The 20,020-nt window shown below is 41.7% G+C and overlaps 3 protein-coding genes across 4 annotated transcripts in view; 1 reads left to right on the top strand and 2 right to left on the bottom strand.

The window, feature by feature from the left end:
- Positions 1 to 9,116, bottom strand: part of rnf43 (ring finger protein 43) — an 81,143-nt gene extending 72,027 nt beyond the window's left edge. For both annotated transcript variants that reach the window (XM_075486406.1, XM_075486405.1), the window contains exon 1: positions 7,639 to 9,116. In XM_075486406.1, the coding sequence (XP_075342521.1) occupies positions 7,639 to 7,845 (207 nt within the window). In that variant the 5' untranslated portion in view covers positions 7,846 to 9,116. The remainder of the gene's footprint in view (positions 1 to 7,638) is intronic.
- On the bottom strand, positions 8,520 to 12,391 carry hsf5 (heat shock transcription factor family member 5). The gene is made up of 5 exons (XM_075487391.1): positions 11,917 to 12,391; positions 11,458 to 11,784; positions 11,115 to 11,200; positions 10,635 to 11,006; positions 8,520 to 8,552 (listed from the first exon to the last, which is right to left on the bottom strand). The coding sequence occupies exons 1-5, from the start codon at positions 12,389 to 12,391 to the stop codon at positions 8,520 to 8,522; spliced, it is 1,293 nt and encodes a 430-aa protein (XP_075343506.1).
- Positions 12,392 to 17,533: 5,142 nt separating this feature from the next.
- supt4h1 (SPT4 homolog, DSIF elongation factor subunit) lies at positions 17,534 to 19,771 on the top strand. Its single transcript, XM_075487201.1, has 5 exons — positions 17,534 to 17,714; positions 17,848 to 17,954; positions 18,052 to 18,107; positions 18,720 to 18,785; positions 18,894 to 19,771. Exons 1-5 carry the CDS (start codon positions 17,646 to 17,648, stop codon positions 18,959 to 18,961), a joined length of 366 nt encoding a protein of 121 aa, XP_075343316.1. The 5' UTR covers positions 17,534 to 17,645; the 3' UTR covers positions 18,962 to 19,771.
- Positions 19,772 to 20,020: the final 249 nt, after the last annotated feature.

Here is a 20,020-nt window from a genome sequence, read left to right on the forward strand (position 1 = left end):
TTACACCGTTCACATTGTGCTCGTTCTTTCATTTCAATTCATTTTGTGGTGGACAGTGAAAGTCTAAATAATGATGATAGAACTGTTTTTCCTTTATTTTGCACCTTCATCGCTTTTTTATTTTTTATTTAAGCTGTGCAGTTTCAGCATGGCTGTATGAACACTTCAGGAACTTCAGGACAGGTCCAGTCATGCGATACAGAAGGCACAACTTTTTTCAATTGTAAGCTAAAATGTGACAGTGTGTGAAAAACTTAGTACACCCCATGACTCAACAGCTTGTAGAACCACTTTTAGCAGCAATAACTTGTAATTGTTTTCTGTACCGAGGTTTGCAGCATTGGTTGATGCACAGCTCTCTGAAGGTCCCACCACAGCATTTCAGTCAGGCTGAGGTCTGGACTCTGACTGGACCATTGCAACACCTCGATTCTTTTCTTCTTCACACATTTTGATGTAGATCTGCTGCTGTGTTTGGGATAATTGTCCTGTTGATGATCCAGTTTCAGCCGAGCTTTAGCTGTCAGACAGACGGCCAGAAGTCTTGTGGTTTGTTCAGCTATAACTTTACAAACCTGAGCTGTGCTGCCATGTTCTCTTTAGAGAGAAGAGTCTTTCTCCAGCAACCCTTCCAAACAAGCCATACTTGTTCTTTTTCCAATTGTACTGACATGAACTTTAACATTTAACCTGCTAACTGAGGCCTGTAGAGTCTGAGATGTAGCTCTTGGGTTTTTGGCAGTTTTGTCTGACCTTTGGGAACTGTCCTGAATGTTTCCCAGAGAATAATCTCTCTGTAGAATGATGGTCTCCAAATAGTTTGAAAATGGCCTTATAACCCTTCCCAGATTGATGAGCAGCAACGGTTGCTTCTCTAAGATCACTGCTGTCTTTCCTCCTTGGCATCGTGTTAACACACACCTGGGGTCCGTTTCACAAAGCAGGTTCAACCAACTCTGAGTCTATTCCTGATCTCTGAGTTGATCTACTCTGAGATAGAAAACCCTGAGTTTTCGGTTCCAGAAACGCTGATTTGAGTGAGTTTAATCAACTCTGAGTAAGTTCACCTTGAGTTTAGCGTGTGTGCCACAACTTTAAAAAGCCAGCATCAACGGAGCCCCGATTCGACGAGTCACCATGGCAACGGGGAAGAGGAGGGGCTACGTTTTTCACCAACCTCGAATTGAAAATCTTAATGCGCTCATACGGCGAGTTTCAATACGTTTTTAGAAATAAGTGCAACACCGCTGCAGCAGCAAAAGTGTAAGTTTAAATGTACACTTTGCAATCACAATAATATTACAGGGGAAACTGCTTGAATGGTAGCCCATTCATTTATTTCATTTAGGTGCAATCCCGCAGGGGAGAAGCGCACTTGGCAGCAGTTTAAGATGAAATATAAAAACATTGTTCAAACAGGTGAGACCTCGGCCTGGAGGTACCTCATTTTGATCATGTTTTACACTGTAAAGTAAATATTAAGTGGCTATTTGACTGTACAGTTATTTTATTCCCAACATAATGCTGTTTTCACACACAACTATGTCTTCTCATCTATATCATGTTCTTTTAAATAATTAAGCCTATTTAAACTAACACAGACTTCTACTGAGCCAACAGAAAGAAGGCAGATGCCTGTAAAACCGGTGGTGCCCAGCACCGCCACCTCTAACGGAAGGCCAGTGGCTGAGACACGAGTGTCTAATAAATATAATAGGCATATATATGTCTTTTTTAAGCCTATTCATACAAATATTTATTTGTCTTTTATGTCTTTTTTTTTCTTTTGTCCCAACAAAATTCTGATCGTGCCGCTCAAAAAGATAATTGTCGGTAAATGCAAAAATCTATGCGCGGTCTGATAACCATCTCCGACGAATATTTATTTCTCTGCGCATTAATGCTGCACCTTCATCCATGGGATCGTTGACAAACAGACATGCCATGTTCGTGGAAAAAGTCGCCTCTTACTGTATATTATAAATTTTATATATTATAAATGGACTTCTAGAACTAGAAGAACCTCCTGCTACGCCAAAACTCGCTCTGCTGACTGAATGAATGAGGAAATCAAATGGCGTGTGTGGCTGAAAGAAGACGGAGACAGAAAGAAACTCGAGGTTTCTTGAGGAAAACCTGGTCCTGACCATGTTAGGTTCAGAGAGTCTGTTACTACGGTAACTGACCGAGAGGTTAAGTTACCTCTCTTTGTGAAACAGGCTAGAGTTACCCCTCTTTCTCGGGGTTGAGTTACCTCTCTTTGTGAAACGGAAAACTCAGGGTTTCCCTCATTTCAGGGTTAATCAACTCAGAGTTTTCACTAAACCTGCTTCGTGAAACGGACCTCTGTATGATCAAGACCAGCAAACTGACCAAATTTCTGCTTTCATAGAGGTGCTCACAGATGCTGACGGTCAGTTCTATTAGCAGCACCTTGCTGCTTCTTACCAACTTAATTGTATTAGAAGCACTTGTTGCACTTAGTTTTTCACACACTGATTCTGTGTCTTAGTTTCTGTAAAACAGATATGGACATAAAGTAATATCCCATGTGTTGTTGTTCATCTGAGGCAGTATTTATATTATGAGAAATGTTCAGGACCAGATTTATTGTTTTACATCGTCTTGATACATAAACTCTGAACTGAAAGAGGGAGTACTTTATTTTTCATGGCTGTGTGTCACTTGTCAGCTGATCACAGTGATCATAACGTTGAGTTAAGGGAGAACATAAAAGTGATGCTCCCAACCTTCCCACTAGTAGCACATTCTCCTGCTGTGTGGTACAATTGTCATCTGTTGCAACACAGTTCTCTGTAAATCTCTATAAATGTGGCCTTGATCCCCGGAAGAGGGGACTCGGCACCCGCTATGGATCAGCAGGCTTTCCTCTGTACTCCCAGTGGATCGGTTTCAACTGGAAAGAGACAGGTGCTTCATTTGTCCTGAGCTGTCGGGACGAATTCAGAAAGGTCGCTCGTGATACATTTCTCACTGACAATGTAAGAATTCTGAGGTATTCTCCACTGTTTAACCTTGGACATTTTGTAAAAAAAAAAAAAAAAACTGAATGCCGCTGTCCCTGAAAGCACCCTTGCCCCACCTGGCCCTATGTCAGGCCCACTGCCCTATCAAAGCATCATGCATGTGTGAATGAATGTATGCGTGCTTAACTCTCTCCATTGTAATTATACAATGGCAAAAGAGCTATTCATTCACTACTCTTTCAGTGTGCCAGTGGTTTCCCAGATGACAGACAGTAAAAGTGCTATGAGTGAATAGGACAGACAACATTTGTGTGGATTCTTAGTTTTTCCAAAACTTTGTCTGAGAACAGTGAAGCTTGCAAATATAAAAAGCACACACGCAAAAGTCTTTGCTTTGATGTGAAGTTTGGTAATTCTGTTTGTTTTCAATCAGAGGTCCAGAAGCAATGCCCACATCATACTGCAGCCACTTAGTATGTGTGCATCTCCATAAAAGAAAACATGAAATGAATAATGTAACCTTTTTTTTGGAAACATAACTGAGGAAGTAGCTACACGAGAGGCAGAGCGGCGGAGTGTACACCGAAGAAGCAGAGACCTTTCCTGGTTATTTGCATGAAGAGAGCTATGAAAGGGAGACAAGAATGTGTTGTGTAACATTCAAAAATTCCAGACCTGGTCTAATGACTAAAAAAGAAGGGGGCTTGCAGGATGAAGAGCTCTGCCATGTTTCCTCTACCTGCCTCTCCCTTCTTCCCAGTGCCCTAAGATACATCTCAACAACCATCTCTTGTGGAAAAGGGTGGACAGGACAGCACTAGCCCCTGCTTCCTGTGTTGCAGGCCTCAGTTTGTAAGATCCCTGCTCAGGAGAAACCATTAGTCCACAGCTTGTCCGATTGCCTGGACACGCATAGGGTCGAGGCAAGAGCCAGAGGCAACAAAGAACTGCTGTCTCACTGGAGGAAGGAGATGGTAGCAAAGCGGCGACAGGTCGGCTGAACTGATGACCATATGGAAGGAAAAAAAAAACAGCAGATCTACGTAAGCTGACAAAATAAAGGAGTGTGAATAATGTCTGCATGAACGGTGCCGAGTATGTTGCTCATGTTAGAGTCTGTGCCCTTTTCTCACAAAAAACTGAGCGTCCTTTTCAACAGGTGCTGTGGAAAAGCAGGGGGAAATTGTGAGCTTAGGGCGATTTCATTTGTGGCTTTATGTAAGTGCCAGTGTCGCCAACAGGCAGATGGGATGGAGGGGCACGGGATTCTACTTCTGTTCATGTTGTGGTCTCATATGGTGTCCACACCGGCTCTGCGTGCTGGATATGAGCACCGGGGGATGTGAAACGAAGGCTCCTGCAAAGCTCAGAGCGAGGCCCTTTTCTGTCACTGTGCCAGGAAAAGATGCACGAGGATGAGCGTTTGATCAATTCAGGGGCTCGTCACCTGAAGTTTCACTCAGACACGAGCGAAGATCAGGAGGAAACAAAAGAGCGAGTGAAAAATAGTTTGTCTGAGATGAAAAACACAACATTATGTAATGCAAAAGATAAATTACACAGACTGGGGCTTGATGTGAACTACAAATGATAGGAGCACTGAACCACACTCCAGAAAAGCCTAAAACAACAGATAATACTGTGATGTGAATGTTATGCCTCCAATCATATAAGTAAAACTATGCACTGCACTGTAAAGCAGCAAGGAGCCCCGAGGAGCCCTGGACAGCCTGTTATCTCATCCAGGGAGATAGGAAGTATGAACAGGAAATCTAGAGGGAGGGGGAGGAGAGGGGCCATATGGGAAGTGCAGTGTAAACAGTCTCAGCTTTTAATCATCCCAGCTCACGTTCGGAACTGGACACACTTTGATGTTTTCCCTCAGCGCCCCCTCCGCCCTCCCATCCCTCGTTCCCAAACGACTGCACTGAGGGCCGAGGGAGAGGGGGGCGCTCAGATAGCGGCCTCGGACAGGCGAGGGCCCCGGGAGAGACAGACGAGGAGGCATTCAGTACCTTTTGGGACATTGAGAGGGGAGACGAAAGAATGTGAAGTGGTGCAGAGCTAACTGGTGTTCAGTCAGCGGTCCGGCCAGCCTTAATTACAGCTGATGTGTCTCAGGGAGCTCTCACAGGTCAATATGGCGTCTCAAAGAACAATGAACCAAACACACAATGCAGGAAAAGAAAAAAAGAAAGTCAAGATGGTTTTAAGTGGAAATAGGTGGAGTTTAATGATGCTCCATAATTGGGCTCTGTGCCTGCTAAGAGGATAAAAACCGTCTCCGTCTCTCAACGGAGACCTGAGGAAGGGTCGGCGACGATCCTCCCACGTTCAGCATTATCTCAGAGGCTTGTGGAGTTCTCCACTGATCACTGAGCTTCATTTCGGAGGGGAGAGGGAGCGAAAATTCCTCAGCACTTGTATTTGTCCAAATACTGCTGGCCAGACCCCAGAGAGTGTTCCAATGAACGTGTTCATTCAGAGGACAGGGCATACTTCCAGAGAGATCACAGTTTAATAGATGAGAGGGAAAGTCGTACCAAAGTAAAGTCTCATGACTTGGACACACTAAAGAAACCTTGGAACTTCTTCCATCCCAAGTATTGGATGAATTTGTCCCCCTCATGTGAGCAAACACGTTGGACGCAGGATGCAACATTTTAATGCGAGAATTAACACCATTTTCACCCCGGGAAGACTTACCCCTCCAAAAGAGATAACCAAAGGTTTGATTTGGTGAGTGGCTGTCTTGCGTCAGTGTGGTTCAAACCTACTAAAACTCCTCATGCACACCTGCTATAATTTTTTATTTTTTTTTTTAAACTGACGGGGAGCTTTTGTTGTACTTTGATGTATTAAGACAGAGGAGAGCAGAAACTAAGATAGAAACTGGCCAAAAAATAATGGATCTATGGAACTTCCCAGCCTTCATCCTCCTCATCCACTGGAAGACAAGAGCATAAAGTGGGACCATAAAGCTGCCTGCAGAGGCAAAAAAGACCTGTTGGAACAGGCCTGCACTGCAACAAAGAGCATAGAGCATCCTGCTGCATAACACCACCTCTGTGCACTGTGAGAACAGCCTTTGAGGAGAGTGTCCGCCACAAACTACTGTACGCCTTCCCTGTCTTGGACAGAAACACAATCAATGATCTGATTTATGGAAACAAGAAACAACATAGCAGGGTATTTAGGCATCAAAAAGAGTGATGTAGGCTGTGGCTACTCGGTTGTAGCAAATATAGGAATCATTAGCTTGAATGTGGGACTTTCTTTCACACCTTTAGGGATGTACGGCCTCATAACCTGTCTTTATCCTTGGAGTAGAATAAAGATCCATCACTCCTTAAAGTGTGCAACGTTTTGTGTGTGGGGTCGGGGGACTAAAGAAAGTTGGAAATCCCAGAGAACTGGAAGTGGCTTTGATCTGAGCAGTGCTGTAATATGCATCCATAACATGTTGTCAACATCTCACACAGATGCACCAAAGTCAGATCAGCATTAGGCAGAGAGGAAAACATCAGTGGCTTATCAGCCTTATCAATTATGGCAAACTGAAGCATCTGGCTTACCAGTCACATACTCTCCCACACGTGGTGAGTGAAGAGAGACGGGATCTTACGTTGCCTCATATCTGTCGTCCCGTTTCTTTGGAGACGGTAAATAAATTCACGCAGTCGCGCTTTATGGCCCGGGAACCTTAATCCACTCCTGAATCCTAAATATGCACACTGAATGGACCACATGCTTTACATTTACAGGGTTAACACCATGTTCTTATCCAAATGGAAAACAGAAAGAAAGGAGAAAAAAGAAAAAGAAATTATAGGCCTACACAGGTCTCAACATGATTTGCTGCTATTTAACGGCCTTTGACCACACTTCGATATCAACTGCGTTGCCTGAGCCTTAGATTCCAAAAATAGTTACGGCAAAACAAAGTTGTCATGTTGGAAATGATACACCTACAAAAGTTGGCAACCTCAGTCAACATGTTTTCTCAGAGGTAGGTAAAAATAGCCTAAAAACAAACTAACCTTAGTAATGCGTGTTTGTCATCGCTACTGGAAAAGGAATTAAGATATTCTGTCATCACATGCTCGGTAGAAAGTGTGATATTGTAGAGCACCTCTCAGAGTTACTGCACACTTCACTCATGGTCATCTCAGTATTTTATTCAAGTACAGGTGCTAACATCATTATCAGGGTGAATGCTGTGTAAACTCTTAAGACAGACACTTGGGGCCAAAAATCACTCCACGGTGAGCTGCAAGTGTGTTTTAAGAACTCATTTTCAAAGAATTGTCTTTATATTCAATCGACATGAACCTCTTCTAACACATTTCTGTTCTTCAGTACAGTACTTTAGTTAGTTTTTGTTTCACCTCAACCTGATCTCCACAAGTGTGGAGGTAATAAAAGCTGTCAACAAATTCCAACATGAGATGAGCAAATATTCCCACTTATCCGCATTGCTTTCAACAGTTTTGAGGCTACCATTCACCTGGCCTGTAGAAACTCTGAAACAGGTCTAACACCAGGTGCCAGGGTGGTGGGTTGTGTTTGGGGGGGGGGGGGTAAATGGTAACTGAGGATCAGAAGCCCTGCTGAGCTCTTACAGTGGAACCGCTCTTTAATGACACCTTACCTGCATTAGTTTTCCCTCCGCTCTGCCGGCACTTCCTCCCACGAATACTCCTTCCAAAACGATGGGCTTCCCCGTCGGCTCATGCTTCACCAGTGTCACCTTGATGAGTGCCGACCGCTCGGACTCCAGGCCCGGCTGGCCCAGCACCACCTGCAGGGCCGCCATGAGCACCCAGAGCCCGGCCAGGCTCCGCTGGGGGACGGTCATGGCCTCGGCTGTAGCGGCGGTGCCCGGCCGCACATGGTGGACTTCAAAGCAGGCAAAGCACCGCGGATACACGAAACGTCGAAAATGTCTGTGTACAGTTAAACGTGCAGGTCCCACTTAATTCTTCCCTGCCTTGATGACTACTGCTGAACAGATATAATCCAAACTTTTAAAGCTGGAGGACTTCCATCGTAACTCAAACGCGAACGTCCTAAAACTTCCATTCAGCAGCAAGAGTTAAGAGTCAAACTCCGCAGGATGGTGCCAGAAATACATTTTTGTTTTTGTTTTTCACCCCCCCTGTGATAAAAACGAGCTCTAATGAACTTGAATCCAGTGTCATTAGTGCGGGTGGTGGAGACGCACCGTGTTTTTAAAACCTCAAGTGTGCAGTGATTCCCACCAGGCTGGTCTCCATCAGACAACAGATATCCTCATTTGCAGCTGAACTGTTGTATCCCTTTTCCAGAAGGACTGGTCCTGCTTACGGTGTATCCGATTTGTGTTTGATGGCACAGTGCACGCCGATCGCTGTATCTTTCAAATCGCACTATGTGACCCAAATCCCGACTTGATTAAAGTGTCAGAGCAGAGCCCGTCCCGTGGGCGCCACATTTTCTTGATAAATCCACCGCAAACGCTGGGAAGCGACGACTTGAACTTCAAAGGCTGGGCTACAGGTTGCCGCCGGAGGGATATAAGGCGTGCTGGAGGATAAATGGGATGCCGAAACGTTGTGTAAGAAGTTTCTTTTACAGCCGAGGAATTGCGAAGAAAATAATCCTCGAAGTTGTTCAATTCTGTGCTCCACTTCTATCTAATTATTAACCGAAGCAAACGGACCGACTACTCCACTTCACTCACAACAACTTTGTAATTAAATCGGGTCCAAAAACTAAATGACTTCTCTCAACCAGCATCAACTTGTTATTATTATAATTTATTTTTCTCTAACTAGATCTCATTTAAACCCTAATCTCTGTTATTTTAAAGAAACGACAAGAAGAGAGTGGCTTTCCCGGATTTCTGAGCCTCCGCTGCACAGAGAGAAATTAGAGCCGATCCTCCAGAGAGCACCGAGGGGAAACGAACCGTTTATGAAAATTAGAAACAAGTACGGAGAAAACACGCCGCAGAAGAAGCGAAATAACACTAGTCCCGGCTCCACTTAGTGTCCATTTAAAGGTGATAGTGTGGAGAAACAGCTATGACACCGTCCCAAAAGTTTATCTCCCGGACTGTGTCGCTCCCCTGGGATCTCTACCTGCTCTCCGTCCTGCTGCCTCCGCGTACAACCGGAAATACGGCTTCTATCAACAATTCACTCAAATATCACAAACAATATAGATCGATACATAATATCGGAGAAAAAAAATCCAGAAAAGTTAATCCTGCTAGAATATTTTACACATGAATTACACGTTTATCTCATACCACTGGAGTTGCTGCAAGGTTCAATGAAAAAAGTACATGCTTTTTTAACGATGGAGGGTTATCACATAATACGTTTCTATGAGCTTAGATTCACCCATCCAAAGGCATTTAATCTTATAAATATATAAAGGAGAATAATTAATAATCCTTTTAGATGACACTCGGTTAATGTAAGCGCAACTTCCGAGTCATCCCTGAAGGCAGCATTTTGAGAGCCCGAGGGCGGAGCAGCGGAACAGCGGGTGAGTGGCGCCCCCTAGTGTCCGCACACTCCCCATCAGCAATGATTACACACAAACGAACCACCCAGACTAGATTTCATTTTAATGATAATGGTTTTGCACAAGAGTTTTTAACAATACGACAGTTTTATAAAGGAGAAACAGTCCTTTCCTGAGGAGATGCAGTGAAAAATAAAAAGGTGGATAAAACGCCACCATCACCTGGTCACCACCTCAAAGCAAACTAATCCAAAGTATATTAAATGCTTCATGTTAGTTCTTCTTTTCTTTACAAAATTATTCACTATAAATTATTTTCTCCTTTGCAAAAGATTTCCACTACGTGTCCAAAATATAAATATTGAAATGTGTGACCCTTAAATTCTCAAATTACAATTTAAAAACATTACAGATTACATTACAGCTGCGTTTAAAATTAATATTTTAAAATGCACAGAGGCACAAGTACTTCAGCATCGAACTGAATGAAAGTTACTATAAAATATCTAAAACAGTTTAGAATAAAGTCATGAAAACACAACCGTATAATCACTAAAGTACAATAAATATATATATATATATTCCTACTTTGGCAGGAAAAGAAAAAAGAAAAAGATTTGTGTGAGAACAAACTTTCATACGACAATCTTTAAAGTGGAAACTGAAGTCCTCAGAGAACTTAAGATCACACGGTGGAGGGAGTCTCATGCCATGTCATCCACCTGAGATCTGAATTAAAGATGCAACCAACAGTAAATTAAGCTACTTCTGCTAGCTTTCCTCTGAATGTGCTTTGAGGTTCGATCACGTCTCACCTATAGATCTGTTGTACTTCTTGTGCTCCGGCTGCTTTAATCCTGACCTGTTCCACCACTGATGTCACAAATCTCAACACTTATAATCTCATCGTCGTTTGTTTGAACACTAGAAATCTTGGCGGGGAACCGAGGAAGAAGACAGCAAATAAGACAGACTTCAGATAGATTATACGTACATGCTGTATTCACTGGCTGACCAAAGGAAAACTAAATGCTTCATCTTAACCAGCTAAATCCTTTTAACACTTTTAAAGCATATTTTCTTTATAAATGAAGCTAAATGCCTTCAGGATGTATACAGTACATGGAGGCTTACCTCAAATATAGCGTCCTCGGGCACTTGTTCGGGCACTGACACCACAGACTCCTCCTGCTGTTTGTATGTCAGCACAGGAGGAGCGCTTAGCACGGACACAATAACCGGGACAGCACAGGCGGAGTTAGCTGTGGCGGTGCTGCTGCTGTTTTCACACTGAGTGGTATTACATTCGTTGGAGGGAGACCCAAACAGAGGGGCAGGCTTCTCAGGAGTCTCAACTTTAACCAGACACGTATTGGGCAAAGTCTGCATCACCTCATCTGCAATCTGGAAAACTGCATCCAAGTTAATGTCACATTTATTTCCCTCCTGGTTTTCCTTGTGCTGCAAGTCCCGATTGTGGTCAAACACTTTCGCAGGATATCCTGCCTAAAACGGTCAAATAAAAACAAGTTTTGGACATTTAGACGTCGGATATGTTAAGAAAAAAGAACATCACCGATCAAAGACGAAGGAAGTACACTCCAGTTCGCCTACCTGATAATAACTTTGGGGACAAAACAGCCCGGCCTGAAGGCTTGCAACATGCGGCGCCACCAGGTTTGGATGGCAGCAGTGGCATACTTCAAGAAAGACAAAAGATTTTAGACGATCAAACGAAGCGTTTGTGCTCCTGCATCCTTTGCAGATGCACTTAAAAATAAAGTCTGGACACTGAAAAATGTAAACAACATAAAAATACAATGATTCGCACATCTCACAAACCAAAACGGGCAAAATGTTTCATGAAAATATGTCAGTGTCTCCTCATTTGTATTTATAAGTACAGCCAATCAACCAATGTGGTGTCTAACTTCATCCACCCCAAACCCACTCTTACCTGTGGGATAGAAGCCGGGCTGGTAGTGGGCATTCGGAGGATTAAAACTACAGAAATTTGGATTTCCATGGTTGGCGCTGGTCAGCAGACCTGGCTGAGCATGCATGGCACTGGAGCTCGAGGCTACTCCAGTGTAGTGGTGGCTTGAGGGCGCCGGCATCTTTTTGGCTGCAGAGTAGACTGTAGGAGAGAGGGCTGCGCCATGACCCCTAATCAGGTATCTTGGTGGAACTGGGGTTCCACTCTGTGCTTTCATGGCCTGGCTTTGATCAGTATGACAAGGATGGGTGAATTGCTGGTGTGCGTGGCTGGGCAGTGGGGTGCTTCCTGCAGCAAACACAGCATTACATCAACCTGTTAGACTGGACTACACTGTGGAAAAGGTTTCTGTATTACTTCTGTAGGCTGTCATGGCTGAGATAATAAATAATATGAAATCATGAATGAAAAGCAGCTAACTTCTTTTCAGAGGTGTATCCCCATCTCCACCCAATCGCTGGTATCGATTCGGAAGCCGACAGCTCACGTCCAGACCCGCCTGAATCTTGGCCTTATTGTCGACGGTGAGCCTCCGGAGCCTCGCCACCAGCTCAGGGCGGTTCCGCTGAAAGTTTGGGTTGTAAAAATAGTGATAAGCCCCGCTGTCCATTGCGACTTGGTCATTAACAGCGGGGTCGGCTTTCCTGAAGCCGTACAGGTTGAGCTGCCGGACGAAGCTGGAGAAGTTGGTGGTCTTGAAGGTGCCTTCATTTGGGGAGATGGTGCCGGGGGACAAGATCTCCCTCTCGAAGAGCTGTTGATCGATGACGATGACCTCGCACAGGCTGTCCCAGCGGATGGCTTGGTTGGCCGGGTTGTTCACCAAACGCCAGAGTTTGGCAGGAAAATTATTGGGGTTGATGGAGTCGGGGAGGGAATGATCATCATCGTCCATGCTTTAGTCCGTGGAGCTGGAAACAGAGTTACTTTTACAGGCATGGATTCATGAGAAAAAACTTCAAATAACTTAATTTACCCAACTAATAAGTAAACTTTTCCCTGCGCCAATCTTAAAAAAAAAAAAAAAAAAAAAAAAAAACCCTGTGTGGATAATATTAGTGCAAATTTACAAAGAAAATGCTGTAAATGATCGAGACTTTGCCCGATGATGCTAGCTTTGCGACTGCTACGTAGCTAGCATATCTCTCATTGGTGTAATGGTTCTGTACTTGTTAAAAAAAAAAAAGTAATTGACAATAACGTGCTGTAATGATAATTAAAGGGCGCGTTTAAATCTTTCGCCATTTCCCTGTTTATTTCCGAAGTAAAGCGACAGCAAATGGAAACATAAAGACAACCGTACCTGAATCGCCGCACTTACAACCGTTTGAAGTTCCCGAACCGTTGGAGCTGTTGGAAGGTCCAACGGTTCCATCTTAAACTGATTCTGGTTCCAACTGCCACGTTCTGTCCCATTATTCTGCTGGGCTGGTCAGTTTATTACAAGCTCCTTCATACCAGGGCTCCTAAGGAAGTTTGCTGTGCCCTTTATTAGACAGTCCATGGGGTGGTGCCGTTTAAAGTTACTCTATTAAGTTTAAGCGGTTGTTGCGGCGTTGGAGCTTTGAAAAGCTTGAATAACCTGTTGGAAGTTAAAGTAGTAAGAATCATTATAGTTCTTGATTGTACTTTGTTATTGGTCCGTTTCAAGTTAGTTGTCCCAGTAAGTTTTTTTTTTTATAAGCTGCACCATATCAAAGCCCCAACAATTCCACATAACAGCTAAACACAAGGGTGTTTTCTATAAAACTTTATTTCTCGGTCTCTGAAGATACTAAACAACGTGAAGTAACTGCCTTTTGTTAAAGTTAAAACTTTGAATGTAAATGACTGTTTGCCTTCGTGTTTGTCAGTCCTTTTTGGAAATTAAAAACGTGTGTCTTGAACATGTTAAAATGATGCATATGTGACTGAGGTCATAAAGCGGGTTAAATATGTGGTGTAGAGAGACCTGGGGCCCGTTGCACAAAAGTAGGATAAGGGATTAAGCGGGGATATGTTGGCTATCCTGGCTCAGCTTATCTGTGATCCAGTTGCACAAAAGGGGGATAGAGGGAATGGGATATGTTCAGACGTAAGTTACCATGGAGATTTATTCTGTGAAGCTAGCCTGCTCCAGACCAGGCTAATTTCCAGGATCTATTTAATCTCATTCCTTATCTCAGTCAGATGGAAACCAATATTTATTCCACTGCCTAAAACATATTGTTAAAACATTTAACTATACCCACTATCATTATTGAAACATTTGTGATCATTAATTGCAATCATTAGATAATTTAGTTTCCCACAGACTACACATACAGTACATCACCATATAAATATACATTAGAGAGTACCATGATGTTCCTTTATTGAACAAGGATGAATCAAAGCAAGTAAACCATCGGCTCCTTTTAAAACTGAAGTCACACAGTGCTCTACAAGACAAAAAGCACAGAATCAAAGCATGCAGTTTGAGACAAATTGTTTGTAAAAATGGGCTATACAAATAAAATTGCCTTGCCTATACTGCACAAAAACCTAACAAAAAAATCTTCTGCCATTGCAGGCCCAACTTAAATCAACATGCATATTAATTAAAATAATTGAACACATATTGGTCTCTGACCAGCCGACCACAGTCGTCATCCGGGAAGATGGCAGGATTGTAAACCAATTAATGCACATCACAGGCAATGTACAGTGTTCATTAATTAACTTTATCAAAAGTCATGTTCACCTGTACATTGATGCTGTGGAGGTTTTTCCTGTTCACAAAATCCCCCTCATGGCCACCTGAGGGGGATTTTATTTTGATGTGTGTGCAGTCCACTGCACCAATGACATTGGGGAAACCTGTAATACGATGCAATGAGTATCTTACTCTGAATGTTAACATTGTAATTGTAACTGTAATTTTTTAAATTTTTTTCTTACCTGCAATCCTATAGAACTCCTCCTTGATGTCACAGAGTCTTCTATGCCCAGGGAAGGAGATGAAGATGCTTGCAAGTCCTTTAATTGCGTTTTTTTTTTTTTTCACTGCTAAAACAGTACAGGCATTGTGTGGGCAGGCACATTCTTAATAAAAAGTACACTTGTTAAGTATTTGTCAGGGCACTTACCATTCCGCAGGATGTTCTTATTTTTTACTTTGACTTGCTGGCATGTCCGTTTTGGCCCAGTCATGTTAAATCTACACACACAAAAACACACAATGAAACAGTGGAGGAGCATGGAGTTACATTTAGATAGTTTCACTCACATGCAGTGAATTTCAACTTATTCATAATCAAAGTAGGCTACATATATGTTTTCAAATATGTTAATTAACATTTTATTTGGATTGTAGCCTAGTTGTGATGGTTTCAGTGGAGTGGTGAGTGTGTATTTGTGCACTACTTACTCATTCAGGCGGTCAGCAATGGTTTGCCACGCTTGCTCCCTTTGTTTTTTAACTGTGGCAGTATTTCCTTTTTGTTTTATTTTCTCCTTCACCTCTTCATATGCTTCCATTAATAATTCTTGCTCCGCTGGGGAGAAATACGCCGCCCTTGTTGCCATGGTGAATCAGTGAATCTATGATCGATCGTGGGGTCTATTTAAGCAAGCCGTGTGCAGCACTAATCCAGGATCGGTTTCACCTGGCTTGATGAATCCGTGTCTGCTCATCCTGGCTTGGCCTTTGTGCAACCAACTAAGCCTGGGCGCCCATGTTTTGGATTCCTTGAACCTGGCTAAGTAACTCATCCTGGATGTCTAAATCCTGCTTTTGTGCAACGGGCCCCCGATCAGTGGGACGCTTATGTTTATCTTTTTCAGTTGATTTTTATAGTCTCGTGCCAAATTTGTTTTTGGAGTTTCTTTCTCCCAATTTCTTTCCAATTAAGATTTCAAGGGGCGTGGGTACTTCACTGAGCAGCAGAATCACACTTAGGTCCATGTTGGTTTTAAAGGAGAAGTTATGGACCTTATTTCTGGCATAAAATCGGCCGATGCCCCTGTTCACTCCTGTTATATGAATATATGCGGATCTAAATATCTTCTGAAGGACGCAGACTTTCACCAAACTGTTATCGATGAGTAGATGAACGGATTTTATGCCTGAAATAAGGTCCAGGTTTATTTTTTATTTTTTATTTTGTCTTTATTTACGAGCGTTACATGTCAATCATACTATCATCACAGGTTACATCCCTTTACAGTCTGATCCTTTTCCTTTTTTTATATATAATTAGAACAGAACATGAGGTGATATATAAAAATAAGACCACAAAGGGAAAAAAAACAACAAAAAAAAAACACTAAAACATACAAGCAAGATGTTAATAGGCTTCTTTCTTGTTAAACATAGGTTGGGCATCTCGGGAGAATATACATTTTCCATTTCTTCCAAATTTCCAGTCCTGGAGCCTCACAGAGAAAGTAATTCTCTCCATTTGATAGATTTCATATACAATATCATACCATTCCCTAATAGATGGGGTATCTGGTTTAAGCCATTTCCTTGTAATTGCTTTCCTAGCAGCTGCACTCAGCATTCCAAACAGTTTATTCGTTGTAATGTTTGTGTTTGTTGAAATTTGGAGTCCAAAAAAAAGGTCGTACCAGTTGAAAGTTATTGTTGTTACGAATATGATTTCTAATTCGGAATGAATATTACGCCAGAAAGAGTGTACCTTTGGACAGTCCCAAAACACATGAAAGTGATTAGCATCCTGAGAACCACAATTCCTCCAGCAGCTGGAGGAACCTGAATAGTGAAATGATTGAGCAAGAGTAATAAAATATCTACTAAGAGTCTTCCTGCCAAATGTTCTCCAGAAAGGTCAGCTTGAGATCCTCCATTGAAATGAAGTTTAAAAAAAAAAAAAAAAAAAAAACTTCTCCTTTAAAGTGTCCTTAATAGGTAGAATATATGAATGTTTGGACTTGTAGTGTGAGCTGCTTTAAACTAGACTAGGAATTGGTCAATTAATGCAAGCTGAATAACAATGAAGGGCATGAAATTATGAGAATAAATATAATATAATGATTATTATTATTTTTTTAGACCACAAACTGTTGGGAAAAGTAGCAAAAAGATAGAAATGCGTCTTAAATCCCGTCAAGGAACTGTTGTAAAATGCATCATCAGAACAACACAAAGAATAGAAAAGAGACAACATTTACCAGAGACGTGCCATCAATGAAATAAACAAGACAGATACTGTTTAGAAATTTTTATACAACTGGGGAAAAAGGGGGAAGAGCAGGTCAAATGCACAATTCTTCACACAGTTCTTTCGTAATAATTTTGTAATTTTTTATTTTTTTTTAATTCTTATTATTTTTGCCTGAGTTTGTCAATCTTAGAAACTGAGTCAAAGAGACACTGAAGCTCTGCCACAAACAATTGGATATTAGGAATGGCTTGGAGTATTCTAGCTTATGAATATGGCATTTTCCAACAAGATATATAGATTTGAAAGAATGACCAATGTAGTTCAGAAAAAAAAAAAAAATTTTCTTTAGACACTGGAGTCAACTTCAAATTTGAAAAACAAGTGACAGATGGCTTCGGTGTTAGATTTGCAAAAGGAGCATGTTGGCGAAAGCCAAACTTTGAATTGGTTCAATAGCTAATTGTAAGTGTAGAATATGCAATATTTTTTTTATGTGAACCTCCTTTATAGAATAGAATAGAAAAATACTTTATTCATCCCCCAATGGGGGAAATTCAAAATTATGTTATTGGAAGTCAATAATCTATTTTGATATTAAAAAAAAGTTTTATTATGACAAAAGATTTGGAGGGGAAAGCTCCTTGTAAAGTTAAACATTCCTTACATGTTGATTGACAAATGGTCATGGAGGTCTTTCCCACCAGTCAGGAGTATTGGGGGTAATTTGTTACACTTATATTCCCAAGATAACAAAAGTCTTAGGCCACCATAGGTCAAATAACATTTTTTAAAAACCCAACAACATTAAATTAGTTTTACTGTATCATCGTGTGATGGAGGTTTTTATTCAGGCACACATTAAGGACGCCTTTTAAGTGGGTCCTATACGAGGTCCTTGTGGTGACGTCGATCCACAGCGACAAGAAAATATCACAAACATTATACGGCCTGACTTTTCTTTTATAAGTATTGGTGCGGTATTTTGTATGGTAGTTGAACATAATGGCGTTGGAAACAGTCCCCAAAGACCTGCGCCATTTACGGGCCTGTCTTCTTTGTTCGCTCGTAAAGGTAAACCGACATTTACGACCAAAGACACGCCAAACTAGCTACTGTGCTAACGTGTTGCTGCTTAGTCTCACAGATGAACCGAAATATTAAAATAGCGTATTTATGGTGAATTTTTCCTTCTTGTGTTCCTCAGACCATTGACCAGTTTGAATACGATGGCTGTGACAACTGTGAGTCGTTCCTTCAAATGAAGGGGAACCGAGAGATGGTTTACGAATGCACAAGTTCATCGTTTGATGGGTAAACACTGATTCAACACACTCATGGTGCATTTAAAAAAAATATATATATTTATGCTGATGTCCCTCTTGTTAACAAACGCTGTCAATATTCACAGGGTTATAGCCATGATGAGTCCTGAAGACAGCTGGGTGGCTAAATGGCAGAGAATAGGTAAGTGTCTGTATTTTAGCGCCTACTGCTGGGACAGGCTGATACAGTTGAATTAATAAAAAACGAACCCCGTTGGAAAACGTCATAAAGTTAAGGAAATGTGGCGATGTGTTATTTGGATAAATCTCATCCAGTGTGACTGTACAAAAATAATCGAGCGCAGCACTTAATGTTGGTGCCCCAATGAAAATAGTGGTGTGTAATTATGTTCTTTCCTTTCAGTAAGGATGGTCCAAAGGTGTTTCCAAATGCTAAAGTAGATGGCTAAAGAAGCATTGAGGCATTTACAAGATTCTGCCTGTTTTTATTGCTCTTGCCCCTTTGATCTATCTGGGTCATTTAATTTAGTTCAGAACCTTCCCATGTAAAACAGGCTTTTCGGCTGGACCTTATGTATGAAGGTTCCACCTACTTAGTGCAGGACAGGCATGCCTGCTGTGGCAATTGCACAGAAATAACTGATAGATCATTATTGTAGAGCTATGTGTACGCTCTTAAAATGTCCTTATTTTGAACCAAACATTTGAAATCCAGTTTTTACTGTGCACAGAGACTTTCATTTGAATGATTTTGTTAGTCACTTCATTTTCCTTTTTTTGCTTCATTCTGCAGGCAGGGTTCAGGGCACCTTTAAGCCAGGCGTATATGCCGTGTCAGTAACAGGCAGACTACCTCCAGGTACGCTTAAACACACTTGGAACGTAAATGTTTGCCTGTATCCTGACTGGTGTTGTGATTGTTTCACTTTCCTGTCAGCTGCGTTGCTCATTATTTCTTTTTCTGAAGGTGTGGTGAGAGAGTTGAAAAGCAGAGGTGTGATCTACAAATCCAGAGACACAGCGGTGAAGTCGTGACCTGGACTGTTTTCTGTTCAGATGGCATATCTGATGAGCCTCATCAGAGCTGCAGCATGCTGAAGTACCACGTCTTTGATGTCTTATGGAACTGTTAACTTTTTAAACTTTTTGTTGTGATTATCACAAGCTACAGGATGGGGGAGGGGTCGTATTTCTTTGAGTAATTGTGGAAAAAAATAAAGCTCATTTTTATAAGAAATGTGGGTCACTGTCAAAAAAACAAACAACCAAACAGTGTTTTGGATATTAATGTGTCTGTGTTGTGCAAACTCAGAGAGGTCAGAGACTACTATAAAAGACCAATATTCCCCATTCTGTTACTCTAAGCAGCTTGTTAGTGTACTGAAAAGTGTGTAACATTGCCAGCGATTATGCTGTTTCCCAGAACATTTTTCTAAAAATAGCCAGCTTCTCTGCCTGATGCAGCAAAGCTAATCAGACTGCAGCATGACACAGCATTCAGCATCACTGAGTGAATAGCTGAGCCCAGCTGACAAACCTCAACACGCAAACAAGATAATGGAGTTGGGGATTAAAAAAAAAAAAGGTTTCTGGGTGCCTTAAAAACAGAACCTAATTGAACATGACTTAGTAGTCTTTTAAGTGTCTGACCTCAACATTTAAGCCACAGTGACCATGCTTTTCATTTAATTTCAAAAGTCCCTTTTTCCTCATAAAGAACTGAAAGCTACAGAACACTGATAAAGACCGTTCACTCACCTACGTACACGTAACGACCCATGCTGGGAATCTGCAGATGTTTTCTGTTCATTAAGCTTGACGGAACCCTCAGTTGTACATTCAACTCATTCATACTCGTCTCCAGTTAAAAGACCTCAGGTGTAATTAGGGCTGTCATGATAATGAAGCCTAGCTTACAACAAAGATGTGTTGTCTTCTTTTTCAATTCATTTTATACCAATATTAGTATTTTATTACCAGTATTTGTGTCTTTGACTATCACCTTTTGGCCACAAACAGCCTCCTCCATGTTACTGGAATCCTCTCTTTTATGTGCGGTAAGTTTATTATTAGGAATTTGGCGCTGTAGACTCT

Source organism: Odontesthes bonariensis, chromosome 16 (assembly GCF_027942865.1).
Source record: "Odontesthes bonariensis isolate fOdoBon6 chromosome 16, fOdoBon6.hap1, whole genome shotgun sequence".
Lineage (NCBI taxonomy): Eukaryota > Metazoa > Chordata > Actinopteri > Atheriniformes > Atherinopsidae > Odontesthes > Odontesthes bonariensis.